This window comes from Phoca vitulina, unplaced genomic scaffold (genome assembly GCF_004348235.1).
Source record: "Phoca vitulina isolate PV1807 unplaced genomic scaffold, GSC_HSeal_1.0 scaffold9, whole genome shotgun sequence".
Classification (NCBI taxonomy): domain Eukaryota; kingdom Metazoa; phylum Chordata; class Mammalia; order Carnivora; family Phocidae; genus Phoca; species Phoca vitulina.
In genome coordinates, this window is record NW_022589712.1 from 31,475,677 (window position 1) to 31,496,564 (window position 20,888).

The 20,888-nt window shown below is 39.9% G+C and overlaps 1 protein-coding gene and 1 non-coding gene across 2 annotated transcripts in view; both read left to right on the plus strand.

Annotated features, from left to right (window-relative positions):
• The window catches only part of MOXD1 (monooxygenase DBH like 1), an 87,387-nt gene that overhangs the window by 45,581 nt on the left and 20,918 nt on the right, over nt 1-20,888 (plus strand). Inside the window, exons 5-6 of the mRNA XM_032407851.1 lie at nt 19,184-19,363; nt 19,648-19,750. Coding sequence (XP_032263742.1) covers nt 19,184-19,363; nt 19,648-19,750 — 283 coding nt within the window. The remainder of the gene's footprint in view (nt 1-19,183; nt 19,364-19,647; nt 19,751-20,888) is intronic.
• LOC116634853 lies at nt 8,763-8,870 on the plus strand. Its single transcript, XR_004300072.1, has one exon. It is a non-coding gene; the product is annotated as a U6 spliceosomal RNA (small nuclear RNA).

Genomic DNA, 20,888 nt, shown 5'->3' on the forward strand with positions numbered 1-20,888 from the left:
GGCTGGAATGCCATGACCAAAGCCACAGAGAACAGGTATTCCTGGTAATGTTTGGAGATCTCGTGATACGACCACAGAGAGCGTGAATTGTAAGCCAAGAAGGGAGCTTCTCTTGAGGCCAAGGAGGACTATTGGGTTTCGATTGGACAAATGGTATGATTTGTCATAGAGATTTTAGAATACAGAGGGTTAGAGCCAGGAATTTAGTCTGGATATGTTAGGACAAAGTATGTGAGAGGGAAAAGCAGCCTCAATTGGGAAAGTGGCCTTGGAAATAAGGAGAGAATGCTCCCGAGGGTGGCTGTGGAGGTAGAAATTGAAACCCTCCCAACTTGCTTGATGTTAGGGGTTAGGATTTTTAAACAAATCTGAAAGAAGTGATGGTTCATGGGGGAGAGAAGATGATGAGTTCTCTTTTGGAACTATTATTATAACTCAATTTATCGGGTCCTTTTTAGGTTTCTTCTTTCAACTGCCAAGAAAAGAGGTTGGCCACATTTCTGAAACTTGCAAAATTCTCTTTGAATATCTATGCTGGTTGTAAATTATGACATTTAAATGGAGTGTGGCTTTTATCTGATTGAGAAAAATGTGGAATAAATCACCCATGCTTTTTATGTTTCCTTCATAAATAGATCCATTTTAATGTGATTTCTGTAACTACAGACCTGAGAATATTTAAACTCTGATAAGAAGCATTAATTGCAAAAGTTATTTTAGGTTTTATTTAAAGGAGTTGGCTAACATATTTAGGAAAAAAGGCGCATCAGACCTGTTAAGACTAACAACCTGAGTTTGTACTTGGCATGCACCTTGATGGTCAGTTTGGCAATTCAGGTCACCATGAGTATCTAATGGGAACAGAGATATGTGCTGGATCAAGTGGGGCAAAGATGACTAGTGAAGTAGAAAGGACAAGATGTTAACGAATTCTGGATGGTTTTTATACAAATAATGTTATATTATTTTCTCTCTGTATAAACTTTCTACAGTAAGCAAACAAACAAATAACCTCAAAGATGAATAAAAGAGTGGCTTTGCTTTCCAGAAACTTACATCTTGAGGAGACTTATTTATTTAAATAGCTGGAAGGCAGCAGACTTAAGAGCTTTGAGAAGGTGAATTCAGTGTGAACCTGTTTACTAAGCTAAGCAGAGCCTTCGTGGAGTAGGGGTTATCCACCTAGAGTGGAGATTCACCCACAGAAGACCGGTGTTTAACTCAAGTCCTAGCCTGAGCATGCTTCGGTTTGTTGTCTTCTTTTCATGGAATTGCCCTAAAAATGAGCACTTCTTTTTATGGAGGTCTCATGTTTAAACACATAGAAAACAAGAGAGGAGCCGGAATTATAAAAGCCATCCACTGGTATTCATTTCTTTGCTTAAGTTTCTTGAAGTACAGAAGACTCTCTTTTGTAATTGTAGTGATGGTTAATAACACTGTGTGAGGTCAAGCATAGGTAGCCTTTTTTCATTTTTTTTTTTTAATCATCCTTTTCATAACCAGAGGGTAAAACTTGATTTAAAAGATCAAATGGCTCTTTGGGGCACCTGGGTAGTTCAGTCAGTTAAGCACCCGACTCTTGATTTCAGCTCAGGTCATGATCTCAGGGTCCTGGGATCGAGCCCCCATCCTTGGGCTCCGTGCTCAGCGGGGAGTCTGCTTGAGGATTTTCTTTCTCTCCCTCTCCCCACCCCCACCGCTCATGCTCTCTCTCTCTCTCTCAAATAAATAAATAAATCTTAAGAAAACAAAGAAATAAATAATCAAATGGCTTTTTGAAACATACTGTAACATGAAAGTACAAAATTATTTTGAGCCAATTTCAATTCCTTTTCTAACCCTGCCTCCCGTTTCACACCCCCACTGCAGCCTGTTCAGGTCAGAAAGGAGCAAACACAGTCACCCGGAGAATGGGACTGAATGGCCAGCCCTGGGTGCAGCCCAGCCCTGCTACACAGCAGCTGTGTCAGTCTGCTCAGTTTACTGAACTGTACCTCAGTTTCCTTGTCTGTCAAACAAAGACAGTAACACCTACCTCCAGATTGCATGAAGATGAAATGAAATGAAATGTGATACTATGTGTAATGGGTCTGGTACAGGTAACTAGGCACAAGTGGTAGCTATTATTGATGCCATAGAACCTACGTGTTTTCTATGGGACTCATCTTTTTGCCTGACCAGAGAACGTAGGCCCCCTCCCCGCTGTGCCATGCTCATCCCTGGGTTTTCAGCCCTGGCCACAATTCCTGAGAGTGGTGCATAGTGAGTGTTTGTTGGATTAATGACTTGACTCTAGACTCAGGTCAATGATGGTGAGCTGTAAACAATGCTCAGAAAATCCATCTTATCCCACAGACAAGTGAACTTTGAATGTGTGGCACTGTGGATTGTGTATCTAATTTAAGGGCCAAACTGAACAGTTCTGCTGTGCTACTTGTAGACGCTTCATAGGGAGGGCCAAGATTCAATAACATGATTTGAAGACCTGCACTTATTATCAGTTCTAAAGCAACAGTATTTTATATCTTAGAGAAAAACACTTAACATCAGTTTCTCCTTTCATTATAAGATAAAACAGAATATACTTTACATTTGAGTTTAACTTAAATTTAAAGAGCAATGGATTCTAGACCTCTGGATAAAAGCCAACACAGAACTCTGCATGAGGCAGTGTTATTAATTTGTTTTGCCTCCAGTTAGATCTAATCTTTAAACTGCCTGAAGGAATAAAAAATGTCTTTCAATGATTATTTCCCTACTCTTAGAAGAAAAAAAAGATGACTCATTTATTAAATTTCTTCAGGAAATATAATCCTTAAATTAAGAAAAATAAATGCAAAAATAATATACTTTATTTAAAACTGCCAAAATTATTATGATAAATTATATATAAACACAAGTACTAGACCTTTCAGGATGTGAAGACAAGTTTTTAAAAGTTAGTTTTAAAATATACACCATTAAATTGGTTTTTTTAATATGTAAGTTGTATTGGAGTAAATGAAAAACTGAGTTGTTTTTCTTTCTTCTAATTTGGGGTTGTGGCATTTTATCATGAGGATCATCTGTTAGTAATTGAATTCTGTCCTTTCATGGATGGAATTATTAGGCCTTTAAACTGTAAAAGAAAAAAAAAACATGCACAACAACAACAATAACAACAACAACAAAAAGCAGACTAGCAACTGTTACTTCAAAGGAGACCAAAAAGGAAAAACAACCCAGAGAGACAGAAAACGTTTGATGCAGAACCAAGGAAGGTCTCAGTGCCTTTGCTGGGACCCTCCCAGCAGGAGCTGTGCCTGCTCAGGGGTGAGCCACATACACGACATCTGCCGCTGGGCTGTGAAGTCTGGACAACAGGTTTGGGATAGAAGACTATTAGTTTTTCTAAGAGCCTAAAAACTCAGAAGATATGATTGGGTTTTCAGAGGATCAACATGTCGTCTCTAAATAACAAATTTTAATTTAAAACATTATGAGAGGAAATAGATTATTTTGCCTTGTGTAGGGAAATAAACAATTTTGAGGGTTTTTAGAGACTTTGGATTATATAATTAAGTATAATAGCATGGCATATATATCATACATATGTAATATCGTAGATAGATTGTGCATGGGAAGTATGAAAACTAACATTTGATGAATGCTTTGTATATACCATGCCCTCTGAGGGGTTTCCCAAGGTCTCATGTAATTGTCACGATCACCTTGTGGGGTAGGAGATAGAGACTCAGATATTAATTGACTTCTCAGGGACATTCAGCTAGGAAGTGACGAAACCAGAATTTAAAACACATGTTATATTGGGACACGTGGGTGGCTCAGTTGGTTAAGCGTCTGCCTTCAGCTCAGGTCATGATCCCAGGGTCCTGGGATCGAGCCCTGCATCGGGCTACTTGCTCAGCAGAAAGCCTGCTTCTCCCTCTGCCTGCCACTCCCCCTGCTTGTGCTTTCTCTCTCTCTCTGACAAATAAATAAAATCTTTAAAAAATAAATAAATAAAACACATGTTATAAAATTAATATTTGTTCACTGTAAAAATTCAAATGCAGAAGGACATGAAGTGAAAAACAAAAAGTTCTAACTTCTACCATTCACATTCTACTTCCTATAAACCAAATTAATATTTTCTTATATTTTTCTGAAATTTTCTATATGTATGCAATCATATCCCTTTATGTCTGCTTCTGTGTATATTTTCATCCCTCTCTCTTTATACACACACACACACACACACACACACACACGTAGTTTTTCTTGCTTTTATTTGTAGACCTCAATGGGATTACCTTATATATTTTGACACTTGCTTTTTACATTTAATTGTATGTCCTGGAAATGTTCCACTACAGTATGTATAGAACTATCTTATTATTTTATGACTGTGTGGTAGTCCATTGTCTAAATTTAATATAATTGAATAAAGAACAACATTAAATTATTTTCAGTTTTATGCCATTTAAGAACTCTCCGTATTAGTCTGCTTGGGTGGCCATAACAGAATTCTGTAGACTAGATGCCTTAAACCACAGAAGTTTGTGACTCATAGTTCTGGAGGCTGAGAAGTCTAAGATCAAGGTGCCAGCAAGGTAACCGGTTTTACTCTGACCTCTCGTCTCTTGACTCAGTAGTCCTGGCTGCCTTCTCACTACGTTAAAGGATCTAGCCCTTTACTTGCAATGATTTTCGTCATTGTTTTGGTAATTTAATGTTTACTTATCCTTGCTCAGCTGAGTGCTGCTTCTGATTCTTTCCTTTATTAACCTTTAATACACTTCTCCAGGATAAGAGATGGGTCACAGAAAATAAAGTTGTAGTGTCTATGTATTTTATTGCATAAGTCTGTCTCCCTTGTTGTCGTGGGATGTCGAACTCTGTTCCTATGAGAAGTTCCCCCTTCCTGCATTCTTATGCTCCATAAAACGTCTTGATCCATGTGTGTCTCTCTGCTCTAAATCAGACTGACAGAAATCCATATATACTCACACCTTTGATATACATGTTGCTGCATTGAAAGGCATGTGTTGACTAATAAAACTGTGGGGGAAAGTTCTCTGAACCATATTCTGCAGTGTGAAACAGAAAATCGTATCTACTTTATATGAATTTTCAATTCCATGAATTGCCAGGGTTTGAAATGCAGATTAACCTGAAAATCAATTCCATTTGCCATTTAAAACCAGCTCCTACCTATAAAGATGTAAGCAATAGCATACTAAAAAATAGCTAGCAAGATTTATTTTGATGTTATATTTTAATTACAACAAATAACTACAACAAATAATAAAGGCCTTGAAGAAGTCTCTTCCGCATAATGAATTGTCAACAAGTGGCAGAACAGTGAGTTGCTACTCCAACGAAGGAGAAAAACTCTTATGTATATGCAATAATTTCATCCAATTAAAAAAAGATATATGTGCTCAGTTGTACAGAACTGAGTATAGTTTTCAATTGCTTGATACAAATTATGATATGCTAGACACATTTTCTCCTTTACTTTTTACAGTGAACTAAAAAAAAAGTTGATTTGTATTTTCATTTTGTAAATAAGAAAACTGAGTTTCAGTAAAGTTAAGCAATTTGTCTCAGGTCACACAGCTATTAAGTGCCAGATGTTGAATTCCAAACCAAGTCTTTGGCTTATGCTACCACATAGCTCTGCCTCCTGAAAGAAGCTTAGAGAAACAAGGCAAATGTGTGCCAAAATAATCAGAAAAGGCATCCAGGGGGGAAAAACCTGGAATTTCTTTTTTTTTTAATTTTATTTGTTTATTAGAGAGAGAGAACACCAGCACAAGGGGGACGAGGAGAGGGAAAAGCAGACTCCCTGCTGAGCAGGGAGCCTGATGTGGGGCTCAATCCCAGGACCCTGGGATCATGGCCTGAGCCGAAGGCAGATGCTTAACCAACTGAGCCATCCAGGTGCCCCAAAACCTGGACTTCCAAGAGCGGCTAGGTGGACATATTGGATGGAATAAACCCTGAACGAAACCATGGAGGGAAGAAGGACCTGGTGTCGTGTAGGAAGGGATTCCTGTGGTTGGGTATTCATGCATATAGGACCGTGTAGTTCATGTGCAGCAAACCACATAAGATCCTGAATGTCAGAAATAGAAGTGTGGACTTCATCAGCTACAGGATAGGTGGTGTGGAGCCATTGCCAATTATCAGTTAGATTAACAAGATGAAAAGTGACCTGGGAAGATTAGTTGGGAGAGGGAGCATTGTCCAGAAAGCAGCCTCCTAAGCATCCAAGAAGACAAGTAGGTGGCTCCTGGTGTAATCCAGGTGGGGTGTATGGAAGTGTGGACCAGAGTGGATGCTGTGCCTACACAGTAACTTGAAAAACATTTTGACGATGAGGAAGATAAATTAGGATGAGTCATACTGCTTCAGCATGTTCTAAATATTCAGTGTTCTCATGAAAAAAATGTGGTTTTCAAACACATTATATAACTCAACTACTAATTATTTGGGGAACTTCTTTTTGTGTTTTTCAGAAGTCTGAATTAACAGAGCTTCTGACTTCATCCAGATCTGGGTAGTCATCTCAGTGTTCCTGGTCTAAAGAGGGGAAAGACAAAAAGTGGCTGAAGAAAACAATTGTCCTTGATAATAACAATTGTCCTAAATGAGTCCAGCATCGAACTCATTTTTATTTCAACTGAATGTTGCTTGGGTTTATTTTAAGCAAATCCCTTAGTCCAGAGAGTTATGTTTCAAGAGCTAAGCTTCATTTTGAGGTTTGTCCTTAACGTTGTGTGGTCCTCATCCTTAGGCTCTTTTCGCTTATGGTAGAAAAATAGCAGCCCAAACTCCTGAAGTAGCACTTTCTCTTTCATGCTTCGGATGGATAGCTCTTCTGTCAGCCACTATGTAAAAGTCCCTGTGATTTGACCAACTTAAGTTCATTTCAAGGATGGGATCACATCGATGGGTTTAGGCCCCTCAAGGGAAGTGGGAATCATTCTTAGCCAAATGGTGTGGCTAAAAAATTCAGGACCCTGGTAGAAAAGACCTGGTCTTCTAGCATGTTCATAATAATGACAATCATATTACAATATATAAAAGTGTCAAATCCATATGTTGTACACCTGAAATTTACACAGTGTTAGATGTCAAATATACTTCAATATAAATAAATAAGTCAATAAATAAATAAGAAAATAATGGAGCAAGATTTAAATCCCCAACATTAGATTCAAACCCCCAACAATGGGGTCCAAAAAATGCTCTACCGTTATGCTGCATTGGGCTCTCAGATGCAGTCTCTTGAAACAAGGATTTATGTGCTTGTGACTGATTAAGGAAGTGCCAGGAAAGAACACGAGGTGGGAGAGTAAGGCTAAGGACGGGAAAAGACCAAAAAAGGGTGTTACTGTATTGTACTTTGAGTGTTAACCTCACCCCATGGTCTTAGTCCACTTGGGGTGCTCTAACAGAATACTATAGCCTGGGTGGCTTATAAACAACAGAAACTTATTTCTCACAGCTCTGGAGTCCAAGATCAAGGTGCCAGCAGATTCGGTGTCTGGTGAGATCCACTTCCACATGGATGACCATCTTCTCATCTTGGGTCCTTAAATGGTGAGAGGGGCAAGGGAACTCTATGGGGTCTCTTTTATAAGGACACTGATCCCATTCATGAGAGATCTGCCCCCATGACTTAATTGTCCTCCAAAGGCCCCACCTTCCAAAATCATCACCTTGGGGGTTAGAGTATCCATATATGAATTTGAGGAGGATACAAATATTCAGTCCATAGCACCCAGGGAAAACATAAATTTTGTTTAGAGTTGGTCCCATCTGACTCAAAGCTACTGGACATTCATACCACCTTCCTCAGAGTAATGTACATTTTCAGGCATTTCTTGCTCCCTGCAAAGTGAGCCCAAGATCAGGCCTTTGAGGAAAGCCACAGATGCAAGTGATGAGAAGTAAGGCCCCCAGAATCTGAGTGATAGGTACACAGAAAAGGTTAAGTGACCCTGAAGTGACCTTGGTAGAGCACTGACCCTGTCTCATTTACTTCCCTGCCATTAAAGTTACGAATATATCAGTGTGGTGGTTAGGAGCACCAATTCCTGATCCGGGTCACCGGTAGTCAAATCCGGGCTCTGACACTTGGGCAGGTTCTTAACTTACATGGGCATTATTTTCTGCATTTATAAAATATGTGACAATTCTATTACTTAAGTTCATCAGGTTGTTTTGAGGATTAAATGAATAGATATAGATATAAATATAAATTCGTTATTATTTTCATCTAGTCTATACACAGACTAGAGCATTAGAGTCTGATTGGGAGAAAGCTAGTGCGCTGTGACTCGCTCACAGTCGTGTCACACGGCTGTTCAGTGGCACAACCAAGAAGGGAACTCGATCTCCTGACCTCCAGATCTTTCACCACTCCTTGCTGGCCATATAGGTATTAATTTAACATTTCTTAGAGGAGCTAGGTGACCCCTAGTTTATTGAATATCTCAGTTAACTGAACGTTAATATTTGTTAATATAGGGCTAACAGCTACCTTAGAGTTCATGAATAATCTATTAAAAATTCAAAGAACAATAGACACAAGAATGCTGTTACAAACTTTCTCAAAGGCAATTTTCTGCTTTGTTTGTGTTTATATTCTTGAGGTGTTTGGCAAAAGAGCCTAATTACTTCACATTCAGAAATCGATGACTGTAAATCATAATATTTTAAGTCTCTCAAGGGCACTTGCATATTCATCAAGTAAAACAGTCTTAATAGTGCTCGCTTCGGCAGCACATATACGAAAATGGGAATGATACAGAGCAGATGAGCATGGCCCCCCGCACAAGGATGACACGCAAATTCGTGAGGCGTTCACGTTTTTCAACAATTTACTTTGGGCATAGAGGATTAATAGGAATGTAACTCATAAATCTATGGCCCCATTCTGGTATTTTGTCATGACATTTAAGGAAATACAGAAATAACAATGTCCTGACCAATCAAAACTCACATAGTTCTTCTTGAATAATACATTTTGCCTCCAATGTCAAGAATCGACAAAACTCCCAGTATTAATACAATACCAACAAAGCTGCCAATATCAAATTTTGAAACTATATATTTTCTTGAGAATTAATAGTTGCTGTGACTAGACGAAAACAAAACAAAACAAAAACATGCTTTTTAAATAACATTATAATAAGCTAAGACTGAATTTCTACATAAGAGCGCTGAATGGAGGAGGAGAGAGTCTCTGGGTAGAAATGCTCCCCAGCCTGCTTTGTGTCCATGACTGCTGGCTCTCCTTCCTCCAGTGGATCCCTCCTGCCTCGCCCTGGGGCTTCAACCCCAGGATCTGAAGGTGTTTGTGGTGCTGGAGTTGGATCCTCTACCACAACCTCAGAGGCAGCACGATTTGGGGAATTTTTTTTTCCTTATTAGTCCTCTTAAGAGTTCATGCCTTAACAATAAGTCTGGGCAACACAGCTGTAATCTCGCAACCAGATCCAATCTGAGTAAACTGTTCTCACTGAAATTTCTCCTTTTGAATAAATTGGGAGTTGAACCTGCTTTGGTGTTATCGCATCCAGAGCTCTTGAGACATTACAGTTGATTTCAAAACATGCATTGTAGTAATAAAACTATAGAGTAGAAACACATAAAAATACACAGAAAAAAACCCAGAAAGTCCGCTCTTCTGATAAATGTAATCACTAGCTTTTAAGTTGAACTGCACTTTGAATAAGTTAAGAAAATTGTGAGGTTCAGAATTTATGGTTTCACGGGCATTCTATTTTGAACAAATGCAAAAAAAAAGAAGAGCAATGACCCTGATACTGCACATGTGGATTCGAATACCATTTGAAAATATCTTTATGGCACAAACGAATGAAAACCAAAGTTAGCCATTTGGTTTAGAAATCAGGTAGACTGATGCTGCCTAATTCTATTCTCTAATGAGGGCCCAGGAATTAAAGGCATGACACATCTTCACACCACGTTGAAGGACAATTCCCTGGTAAGACACCTCACTTATTCACAGTCATTATTCGGCCTGATTAAGTTGGACACTCATTTTCTACAGGAACAAGAATACCAGGATCTATACCACTAACTTATTTAACATGACGTCATCATCTACATTTCTATTTTTGCAGAATGGCACAATGACATACCTGTAGCATTTCACAACTATGTTCAGCATAGGAAACATGGGTCAGTTCTGATACATACTTGTTATTTTTTTTTAATTATTATTATGTTATGTTAATCACCATACATTACATCATTAGTTTTTGATGTAGTGTTCCATGATTCGTTGTTTGCATATAACACCCCATGCTCCATGCAGTACATGCCCTCCTTAATACCCATCACCAGGCTAACCCATCCCCCCACCCCCCTCCCCTCTAGAACCCTCAGTTTGTTTCTCAGAGTCCATAGTCTCTCATGGTTTGTCTCCCCCTCCGATTCCCCCCCTTCATTCTTATAAAAAAAGAAGATGATACATACTTGTTATTGATGAAGCAGCAGATGTCACTAAACTGTTGAGGGTTGTGGTCATGGTCATCATCAATGGCTTCTGGGGTATGTTTTGTGAAACTGAGGTGAGGGAAGTCCTTTTTGTTGAAACCCCCGGTGTTGCCATTTTAAATGTTGTTATGGGTGTCAAGATGGTGACTGTCCCAGTCCTTGAGACTGATGAACATGGAGTAGTTGACTGCTTTACCATGCTGGTGGCATACTCGTTTGTATGGCTGGGAGTCACAGAGGTGATATTCCCTGGAAGAATATCAAAAAACATTAAAACCGGAGCTATGACTTAGAGAATTAATATCCCCCTTCCCTGGGACTTTCCTGGTCACACATAAACAAGTCTTAAAAAAAAAAAAAAAAACTCTCAAAATAAGCCAGGCTTAATACTAAATACCTATGTGGAATATATCAGGAATCAGTAAGCAAAGGAGAGAGACCCTTGTGTGTTTTATAGGGGGTGATTATATTTCTCATTTGCTTTTTGAGGACATTGATAGAAGGAACTTTGTTATTAATGTACCCAGATCCAATTAAGAACTATAAATAAAATGAAAGAGTAAAATTAAAACAAAATAGTTTTATGTAGCAAAAAGTTCCTAAGAGAAAAAAGAAGACAATTTCAGATACCACATGTATAAATGCACACACAGAATTGATGAATTGATGATATATATTTACTTGTGTTTGATTCTTAATCAGGAATCTTGGTTGCAAATAACAGAAACCCAACTTATACTAGTTTTGGAAATAGAAAGGAATCGACTCATGAAATAAGAGGAAAGATTGAACAAGTAAGCCAGAGAATGGCAGAGATGCAGCTGGGTTCAGGAACAACTTAAGTATTCAAACCCTGCAGAGACCATCTTGTCTTTGGAACTTTTTTGTGCACCAACTTTATTGGATCTCACTACACACTGACTTCTTTCACAGTGTCCAGCTTCCAGAAGGTATTAAGTTCTTTTTCATAGTTTTCAAGTCCCAGGGAAAGATTGATGGGTTGGGCGCCCATTCCTGAACTGGTCAATTATGGCTGACAGAGCATGGCCACACACATCTTAGTTTCCATAAGAAATCAGGATTGCAGAAGGGGGGTAAATTATTTCCCAGAAGTCTCCTCTCCCTTGGTTCTTCCCTTCATTCCTTCTCTTCATCTCTGTTCCACTTAACTATCACTTCCTGAGCTTTAGCTGCCCAGTCCATTCAAGCTGTGGCCCCTTGATACCACATCAGCAAGTCAGGTTGTGCTTTGAACTCTGACCTTTTTCAGAGTGGATTACCTGTGAGACAATAATACCATTTTCTTGCTCAATTTGGTTGTCTCTTTTAAGTTGAATATATTGTTATGCTAAAAGAGATCTCCCCATTAGGGATGAAGATAAGGAGGGCAAGACAGGTAGATACTATCTATTATCCTACCATAGTCCCATGAGCATATCAGCATGATTTTATAATCATCTGTCTACACCGCTAGCTCTGGCTGAAATGTTTTCATAGGCAGCATTGCATTATGAGCCAGCTGCCCTTTGGATAACCTCTGTCAGAGATGGTTTACTGGCTTTTCCGTGGACATCAGCCTGTGCCTGGGGTGGCTATATAAAGCACAGTGCCAGCAACAAGAATGGGCAGGAAGAAAAGTGATGGAGATTTACCAAGTTTCCAGCTCATTACACATTCCACCCATCACCTCTCTCCTTTTGTTTTAATTTTTAATTTGTTGAATTGCAAGTTGTTTTTGGAGAGCTATGTTCTACTCATGTTTCAACAAGCAACATCTTAAATGAGTAGACTTGGAAGAATAAGTATAGGAAAATTGCTCATAAGAGCTCTAATAACCTCCTGTTTTTCTCACACTGAGCTCAGTATCCTTGGACAAGTCAAGAAGGGAACTAGCCCCACCCTCACCCCTACTCCCCCGCTCCTTTTTTACCCTCCAAAAGTAAAAACTAAAGTAAAATATACATATACTTAGGTTTAGATAATAAAACTTACTTAACTTTTTCAAGAGCACTTGCATATTCATCAAGTAAAATAGCCTTAAGACTAAGTAACTATATGGAATTATTTAATCTCAATCATGTAAGAGGAAACAATGTATATTTGTAATAAGTTTGTGTCTCAAACAAATGCAGGGACAATCATGACCTAGGTGTAAGTGTACAAATCTGTGAATTGTTAGTTTATGATAAAAAAATTGAGAGAGGAAGATGTATGAGTTTCCTAGGGATGCTCTGATAAGTGACCACAAGCCAGGTAGCTTGAAACAGCAGATATTTATTCTCTCACAGCCAGAAGTCCAGAGGCCAGAAGTCCAAAATCAAGGCATCAGCAGGGCCATCCATGTTCCATCTGAAGGCTCTAGGGGAGAATTGTTCCTTAGCTGTTCCAGCTTCTGCTGGTCTCTGGTTTTCCCTGACTTGTAGCAGCTTGAGTCCAATCTCTGTGTCCCTCTTCACATGATCAGCTTCTCTGTGTGTATGTCTGAGTCTGAATCTCCTTCTCCTTTCTCTTCTATAAAGACACTAGTCATTGGATTTAGGACCATCCTAAGCCAGTGTAACGTCATCTTTTTTTCTTTTTTTAAGATTTAATTTATTTATTTGACAGAGAGAGAGACAGTGAGAGAGAGAACACAAGCAGGGGGAGCGGGAGAGGGAGAAGCGACTCCCCACTGAGCAGGGAGCCCGATGCGGGACTTGATCTTGATCCTAGGACCCTGGGATCATGACCTGAGCCAAAAGGCAGATGCTTAGCGATTGAGCCACCCAGGCACCGCCCCCCCCCCGCCTTTTTTTTCAGTGTAACTTCATCTTAACTAATAACATTTGCAAAGACCCTCTTTCCAAATAAGGGCACATTCTGAAGTACCAGGTGGACATGAATTTTGGAGGGACACTATTCAACCCAGTATAAGGGAATAAAGCAAAAAATATGTTTATTGTTATTGTTGAGGTAATTGGTATTTGAAGTTTGCAAAAGCATGTGGATTCTTAAGTTTGCCAATGTTCAGTGGTTTTTTGGAGAAGCCTTTTTGGAATATAATCTGTTTCCCAATAGGTGTTTGTGAAAGACCATCAGGCAGGCACAGTTTTGTCAAGGACCCCAAACCTTTAATGACAGAAAGATAATATACATTTCCACTAAGAGTTTCTTACCTCCTATTCTGATATAGTGCCTTGGTTCTATGTTCCAAGGAATCCTGACACACTTGGAAGTTTTTGTCTTATCCCTATCTCATTCTGTTCTAAACAACAAGGTCATACCAAGTAAGATTCTTTGGATCGTTTCATTATTTTATGTAATTAAAATTTTTTCCTAATTGTATTGTGTCCAACTCTGCCCTCATGCAGCTACGGAGTGAATAAAAATTCTTTCCTCCCTTACCAAAATAATTGAGTCATTTACCCGAGAGCTGATTAGGAGATGTACATAGATTTTAAAATGTTTGCAATGGGAGCAAAGTGCTTTCATTTTCTGAAGCTTGTACCCTGCACTGAACAAGTTATACTCATCCATAGCCAAGGAACAGAACACAGCGCAAAATAAGGAAAGACTGATGCACGGAAGTACAAATGTGAATCCTGACTTTTGAGCTTTTATATGAATGGTTGTGAAAGTATCCTCAGTACTTCAGTACAAGTGGAGGATCAGAAGGGGAAGATTACAGGATTGATTCACAGTTGTGAGTGTCTGGGTCAATTGTGAGGGGTTGGTTTCAAGGAGCCTCCTGGGAAAAAGTGACAGGTTGAGAGACTGGAGAGGTGTGAAAGAACCAACAGAGCAGGAAAGAGGGACAGAAAGAGAGTTTCAGAGGGAGCACAGTCCTGGGTGGTTGTAAGTGCAGGGTGGGACAGTGGGATTGGGTTGCTGAAGTGGGATGCAGGGTAGGTCACTGGTGTTGAGACAATCAAGAAATTAGGAGGCAATGAATTTGATGACTCAGTCTTGTTGATGGAAAGGCTTCATGGAAAATCTTCATTTCCATTCAATAAATAGTTATTAAGCAGTCTATGTGTGGCAGGGATTATGCTAGACATATTGACCTGGAGAGAGGGTAAGAGAAGATGACGGGGTCATGGGAACAGTGTAATATTTGGGGCTTTTCAATTCCCAGGCTTTTCAATTCCCAGTTTTATAGTCGATGTTAATTTCCACCTTGGTCTTGGCTATGATTAGCAGCTCTCTTTTTTTCTTGTTTTCTTTTTTACTCCTAAGTCCTCTCAAGGGTACCCCAAAGTTTCAGTCACTTGAACTAACTGGAGACTGTTTTACTCTTAAAAATCTTTCAGGTTGAAGGCTTCCCCCTCATCCCCATTCCATCTGTGATTTCTTTTCTAGATTTTTCCTTTGCTCTGCATGGGAGCTAACAATAACCCACAGGTGCCAGGCCATCCTTGCCTGGCGTCTAATGCATATATGAAGGTGGATGTAGGGAATTCCCATGTGTTCTGGTCTGCAAATCCCACCTGTGTACAAAAACACAGGAATAACAATATGTCATATAACATGGTTTAATATGTCATCAGGTGTTGGTGTCCCTGCCACCCACTTCTGTACGCATTTTCTGTTTCTTTTTATTTCTTTTTTTCTGCAGTCATATAGCCAGCCTAAAACAAAAATGAAATTAAATGTTTGTTCCAGTCTCAGAAGTACCCATTTATGGGGCGCCTGGGTGGCTCAGTCGTTAAGCGTCTGCCTTCGGCTCAGGTCATGATCCCAGCGTCCTGGGATCGAGCCCCACATCGGGCTCTCTGCTCCGCGGGAAGCCTGCTTCTCCTTCTCCCACTCCCCCTGCTTGTGTTCCCTCTCTCGCTGTGTCTCTCTCTGTCAAATAAATAAATAAAATCTTTAAAAAAAAAAAAAAAAAAGAAGTACCCATTTATCCACATTTGTATACCTTATGTTGGCATGACCTTCTTTGACAATTTTTTTAAGCTTAATTTTTTTTTTTTAATAGAGGCAATTTTCGGCATTCCTATCTAGATTGTGATGATAATGTGACATCTCTGAAGTAACCAAAATAAGTCACCCTGTTTAAGTGCTGCTCTTTAGAAGCAGTGATTCACTACAGCCTTATTTGTCTCCAAAATATTTTTAATATAAAAATTAAACGATTATTTCAAACGATGCAATGATGTGAAAGGAGGAGTCTTTCTTGCATAGACAATTCCTGAATACACAAGAAAGGGTAGTGTTTAACGCTTGCATTCCACCTGCAAGAAGCCTGTATCATGGAGCACCTCTCTCTCCAGCCTCATACAGTGCTCGCCAGTCTCGGCCTCCGCCTTATTTGGGCTGAGGAAGAATGGCCCGGCAGGGGCTGCAGCTGCTTCCGAGGTTTGTGGAGCTCGTTGAGGAAGCAGCGGGAAATGAGCAGCAGTATTTTTCTGGGATTGGTAGCAGGGCACTGGATTCTCTATGCTCCGGAAGCTTGGCAGGAAGCTTTGTGGGGAATTCTGCTCTGTGTGGGGCACCAAGAGAGAGAGCCAGCCCCACTCCGGTCAAGATGCTCCCATTCCCTGGAACTTGTCCCCTGCACTGAATAGGTTATGCCTACCCATAGGAATATCCTCGGGTCTCACTTAATTATCCCACGTGGTCAGCTTAAAATTCCTTCTCCAGAAATGCTTCTATTCTTCAAGGGTTTGATAACCTGCGTTTTGTCTCTGATATTAGCGGCACCTTCATTCCGTAGTTATCCTCACTTCTCTTTCTTCGTTTGCACCTTCATCTCTCACATCCTTTCCGTTTTGCCGAGAGCTTTGCTTCTTCCAAGCCTTCATATTTTCTCCTATGAACAGTGCTCAGGTTTGCATGCGGAAAGTTTCCTTGTTATCTTATGAATGTATTTTTTTCTTGGGAAAAACTTGCAGGCTCTCCCCTCGGTTTGTAATTACAACTTAATTCTCTTTGAAGACCTCACCAGGTTTTGAAGAAAGACCTTGTTATTTGCTCTCCTTAGGAAAGAACATATCAAAAGACCACCATCTGTCTCGTCTCCCTAAGGGCCAACGGATGCTCGGACTGAGGGGGCAAGGGGGGCAAGGGGGGCAGGAGACCCCTCTCCCCCAGACGTAAGGCTCCCAGTCTTCATCCTCCCCCTCGCTGGCAGCAGCTTCCAGGGCCTGAAGCATCTCCCGCAATGATGTGTGGCAGCTAGGAGAGTACTGACTTTGGGGTCAGTCCAGCCTCATCTCAAATCCCCATCTACCATTTCCTGCCTATGGTACTTTGGGCTTGTTGCCTAATCCTCTGAGTCTTACTTCTCTCATCTGTAAAATGGAGTCAATAACATTAACCTGATAGATTGTTGTCAATATTAAATGAAATGACGAATCCAGTGGCTGACAGATAGTAGAGTAGGTGCTAAATAAAATACAGTTGTTATTATAACTGTTCCTAGAATGCATTAGTAGCTTAGAAGCTTGGTGTTGGTTTCAGCACTTACTGTATTTAAGAAATAAATAAATAAACACTTGCTCCTAAAAGGTTCTTTCAAGAAGTTGAACGTGAAACTCCTTAAAGGCAGGCACCACCCAGCCTTAATAAATATATTCCCCATGCACACTTGTAGCTCGCCTCGATGAATGCCATTTGTTTCTGTAGCTGCCCCGGCAGCAGTCATCTCTCCTTTGCCCTAATGGCTCCTTTCTGGGACCGACCCTGTGGAGCTCAGCACCACCTCCAGGTTCTGCCTGAACTGATAAGGCACTTCATGAAAATGTCTCCTGTCCCTGTGTTCCTGTGGACATACTGTGCCCCATCCCCCTTGAAGTGCTGAGGTGCCCACATAAGTGAAATCTCACAAGAAAGCTCAAACTGGATGTGGGAACTAAACTTTAATAGAAATCTTAGGTTACCCTTCTGTGTAATGCATTATGCAACCATGCTTAAATAATAACTGTCATTTTCAAGCGAAATAGAAAATAGTTTCTGCCTTCGGGGTGCCCGGTCCTTTAGAGATGAGACAAGTGCAAACAAAGCCATGTGCAATGTCATTTCTGTGAATGTGATGTTAAAAATGTGCGTGTGGGTTAGCCCCGGCATGACTCACAATGCAACACAAAGGCAAGCTGGATTTGCAAAGTGGAAACCCCCCGGCTGCTTATTCAGATCTCTGCCTTCTACATACTGTTTCCCTGTGTGGCTGCTTCCATTTTCTGATTTAAAAAAAGAAAGAAAGAAAAACTATGTAGAAAATCAAAATGGAAAGCCTTAGGAGAGAATAGACTTTATCTTTATATGCATGTCTAAAGCAGAGAACAAGCAAGGGTTTCAAAATGCATTTGCCTGCATTTGAGTAGTTAAGGATAAAGGCAGAGGTGTTGAACTCTAGGACAGGTAAAGTCTTGGAAATTTAGGGACACACCAGGACTTCTTTAGCAGATGTATGGAGGGTTCAAAGAATCCTGGAGCCTTGTATTTAACTACGCTAAGTACTGCACTTCCTCGGCAGGTAAGGCACTTGGGGACCTGTGGATGCACTTAGCTCCTCCTGAGTTCCCGGGCTGAGGTGGGCAGGTGTTATGAAGGGAACTCCCAGGAGGGACAACAGAAGGAACATGCTCACATGCATTGTGCTGTCAGTATTAGAACCAACTTGACCACTCATTCTCTTCCCTGGTTTCCACTTTCCCTCTCCTAATTTGAGCAGTGTTACAGGGGCACATCACTACAATGTTGTTTTCTCTCCCAAATTCTAATAGTAAGATTCTTATTAGAATTTGATTTTAGTCACTAAAATAAAAATATCCATTATTGAGCCCTATTTTGTGTCCAGCACTATGCTTAGCACCAGATATACAAATAGACAGTAGATAGAAAGATAGATAGATAGATAGATAGATAGATAGATAGATAGATGATAGATAATGGATAGATGATTGATAGATAATGGATAGATGATTGATAGATAGAAAGATAGGTAATAGATGAATGAGACATCATCTATCACCTTCAATAAGGATGGATAAAGATAATATTTTGAGGTGGAAGAGAGGGAGTCTGAGGGAGTTTGTGTCTATCTACAGCCTTGATTTTTTTTTTTTAATGTGGCAAAAAAAAAGAAAAGAAAAGAAAAAAGAGGGAAGGGAACAAAGGGCAAAGAAGCCTGGAAGAAAGCAGTCTAGAAACAGTTGCCACACAGAATGCTAAGGAAAACAAAAGTCAGTTCAAAACCCAAACAGATCAGCAAATCTTATGATTCCTGGAGGAAAGCATTATCTCATCTTTTTTTTTTTTTTTTTTTTTTTTTAAGATTTACTTATTTATTTGAGAGAGAGAGGGCGCATGAGTTGGGGGAGGGTCAGAGGAAAGCACGTCCAGCAGATTCTGCCCACTGAGCGCGGAGCCTAAGGTGAGGCTTCATCTCACCACCCTGAGATCATGACCTGAGCTGAAACCAAGAGCTGGGCCCTCAGCCGACTGAGCCACCCAGGCGCCCCATGGGTTACCTCACCTTCGCTCTTGCCACCGTCACCATCAGTATCTTTGTTATCTTCCCCAGAACAAATTGTTTTTGAGCCACATCATAACTTTGACATAGTTGAGAACATGATTCCTTTGCAAAACTGATCATCGTTTATGCTCGCTTCCTGCTTACCGCAGGGGTTGTAGGGTGGTTTGCTTCATGGCATCCTCCCTCTCGTGTGTGCTTGTTCAGGTGGAGCCACTGATACAGAGAGGCCACGAGAGTCTGGTCCACCACATCCTACTCTACCAGTGCAGCAGCAGCTTTAACGACAGCGTCCTGGACTATGGCCACGAGTGCTACCACCCTAACATGCCCGATGCGTTCCTCACCTGCGAGACCGTTATTTTCGCCTGGGCCATTGGTGGAGAGGTGGGACCAACGATTACTGAGATGTGACACTATTCATGGATCATGTTTCTTTCCCTTTGGTTCTAATACTTAGAAGTAAAGCTCTATACATTATTTCTGATAGGAGGGTGACTTATTTTTCTTCCCATTGGAAGTGATTCTCTCCTTATGCCATTTTGTTATATCCACTCTAGATTATGGAGTTCCAGAATGTTGAAATATCTTTGAGAATGGTTGGTTTTTGAGTGGAATAGAACTTTTAGGGACTTTCATAGGGCATGTCTCATGGAATTTGCCTTATTTAGGGTTTTTCCTATCCACCTCATGTTGGATTATCCCTTGGCACTCCGTTAGATCCTCGTTATGTGCTCCTGGAAGTCCATTATGACAATCCGACATATAAGGAGGGTGAGTTTATTCTTCATATATTTTACCTATGATTTTTAAAAGTTTTGTAAGTATCTTAACAGGGTTGAAATAAACTACCACCCAGTATTAGAAGAAATTAACCTATACATTTGTCATCCAAATTAGGGTACTTTTTAGAGCAAAAGAGGATACTGTTAAAAATTACTTTGGGGAGGGTATGTGCTATGGCGAGCGCTGTGTATTGTGTAAGACTGATGAATCACAGACCTGTACCCCTGAAACAAATAATACATTATATGTTAATAATAAAAAAATTATACCGAGGCAACAGTGATTAACCAGCACTGAACCAGGCAAAATGAATGCACGTGGTCAATGTTCTTAAAAAAACAATTTGCATCCTGCTTTCCAAGAAGTAGGATAATAGATTTTTCTCCTTGTGATATAAGTTAGTTCCCCAAACCTGGTGCTTATGAAACATTTTCTAACTGCTCATATGAAATGCTACCATTCATCACACTAGAAAATATTATTTTTATGTGTACAGACACACTGTGTAATATGATATTGAAATGAAGAGGGTTTGTACTTATATTTGACTTGTGAATCTACTTTTCTAAACCTTCTTATGTAATAATCCAAAACCAAAAAGTTGAAAGATTCAATATGAAGTTCTCAACAGAAGTAACTCAAAGTTATTATTTTACACTGATGTGTGCAATTATTCAGCAAATACTGAGCACCAGCTCTGTCTCCGGTCTGTGCTTAATGATACAACGTGAGTGAAAAACACACCAAACCGGGTGGAAATTATAGTGTAGTGAGAAAGAGAAACAATAAAAATAATCACACCAATTAATATAAAATTGTGTATATGCCAATGGTTCCAAAGTGTCAATTTGGTAATCACAGGTAGGTAAGTCAACCCTGCAGAAAGGAGTCAATTAGTTTCAAAGTCAGTAGAACAGATTTATGAGGGGGTTGGGACTCTCCATCCTTATGATAACTGTCTCAGCAAGGAATGTGTCTTACTCATCTTTCATCCCCACATGCTTATTGTCATGCTTTCTAGTCACATAATAGATTATTAATATTTTTTGTTGATTGAATAACTGTTCATTGAGTGATTAAAAGAATGGTGGCAAACTATAAAGAAAATTAATCATCATCAGTAGTT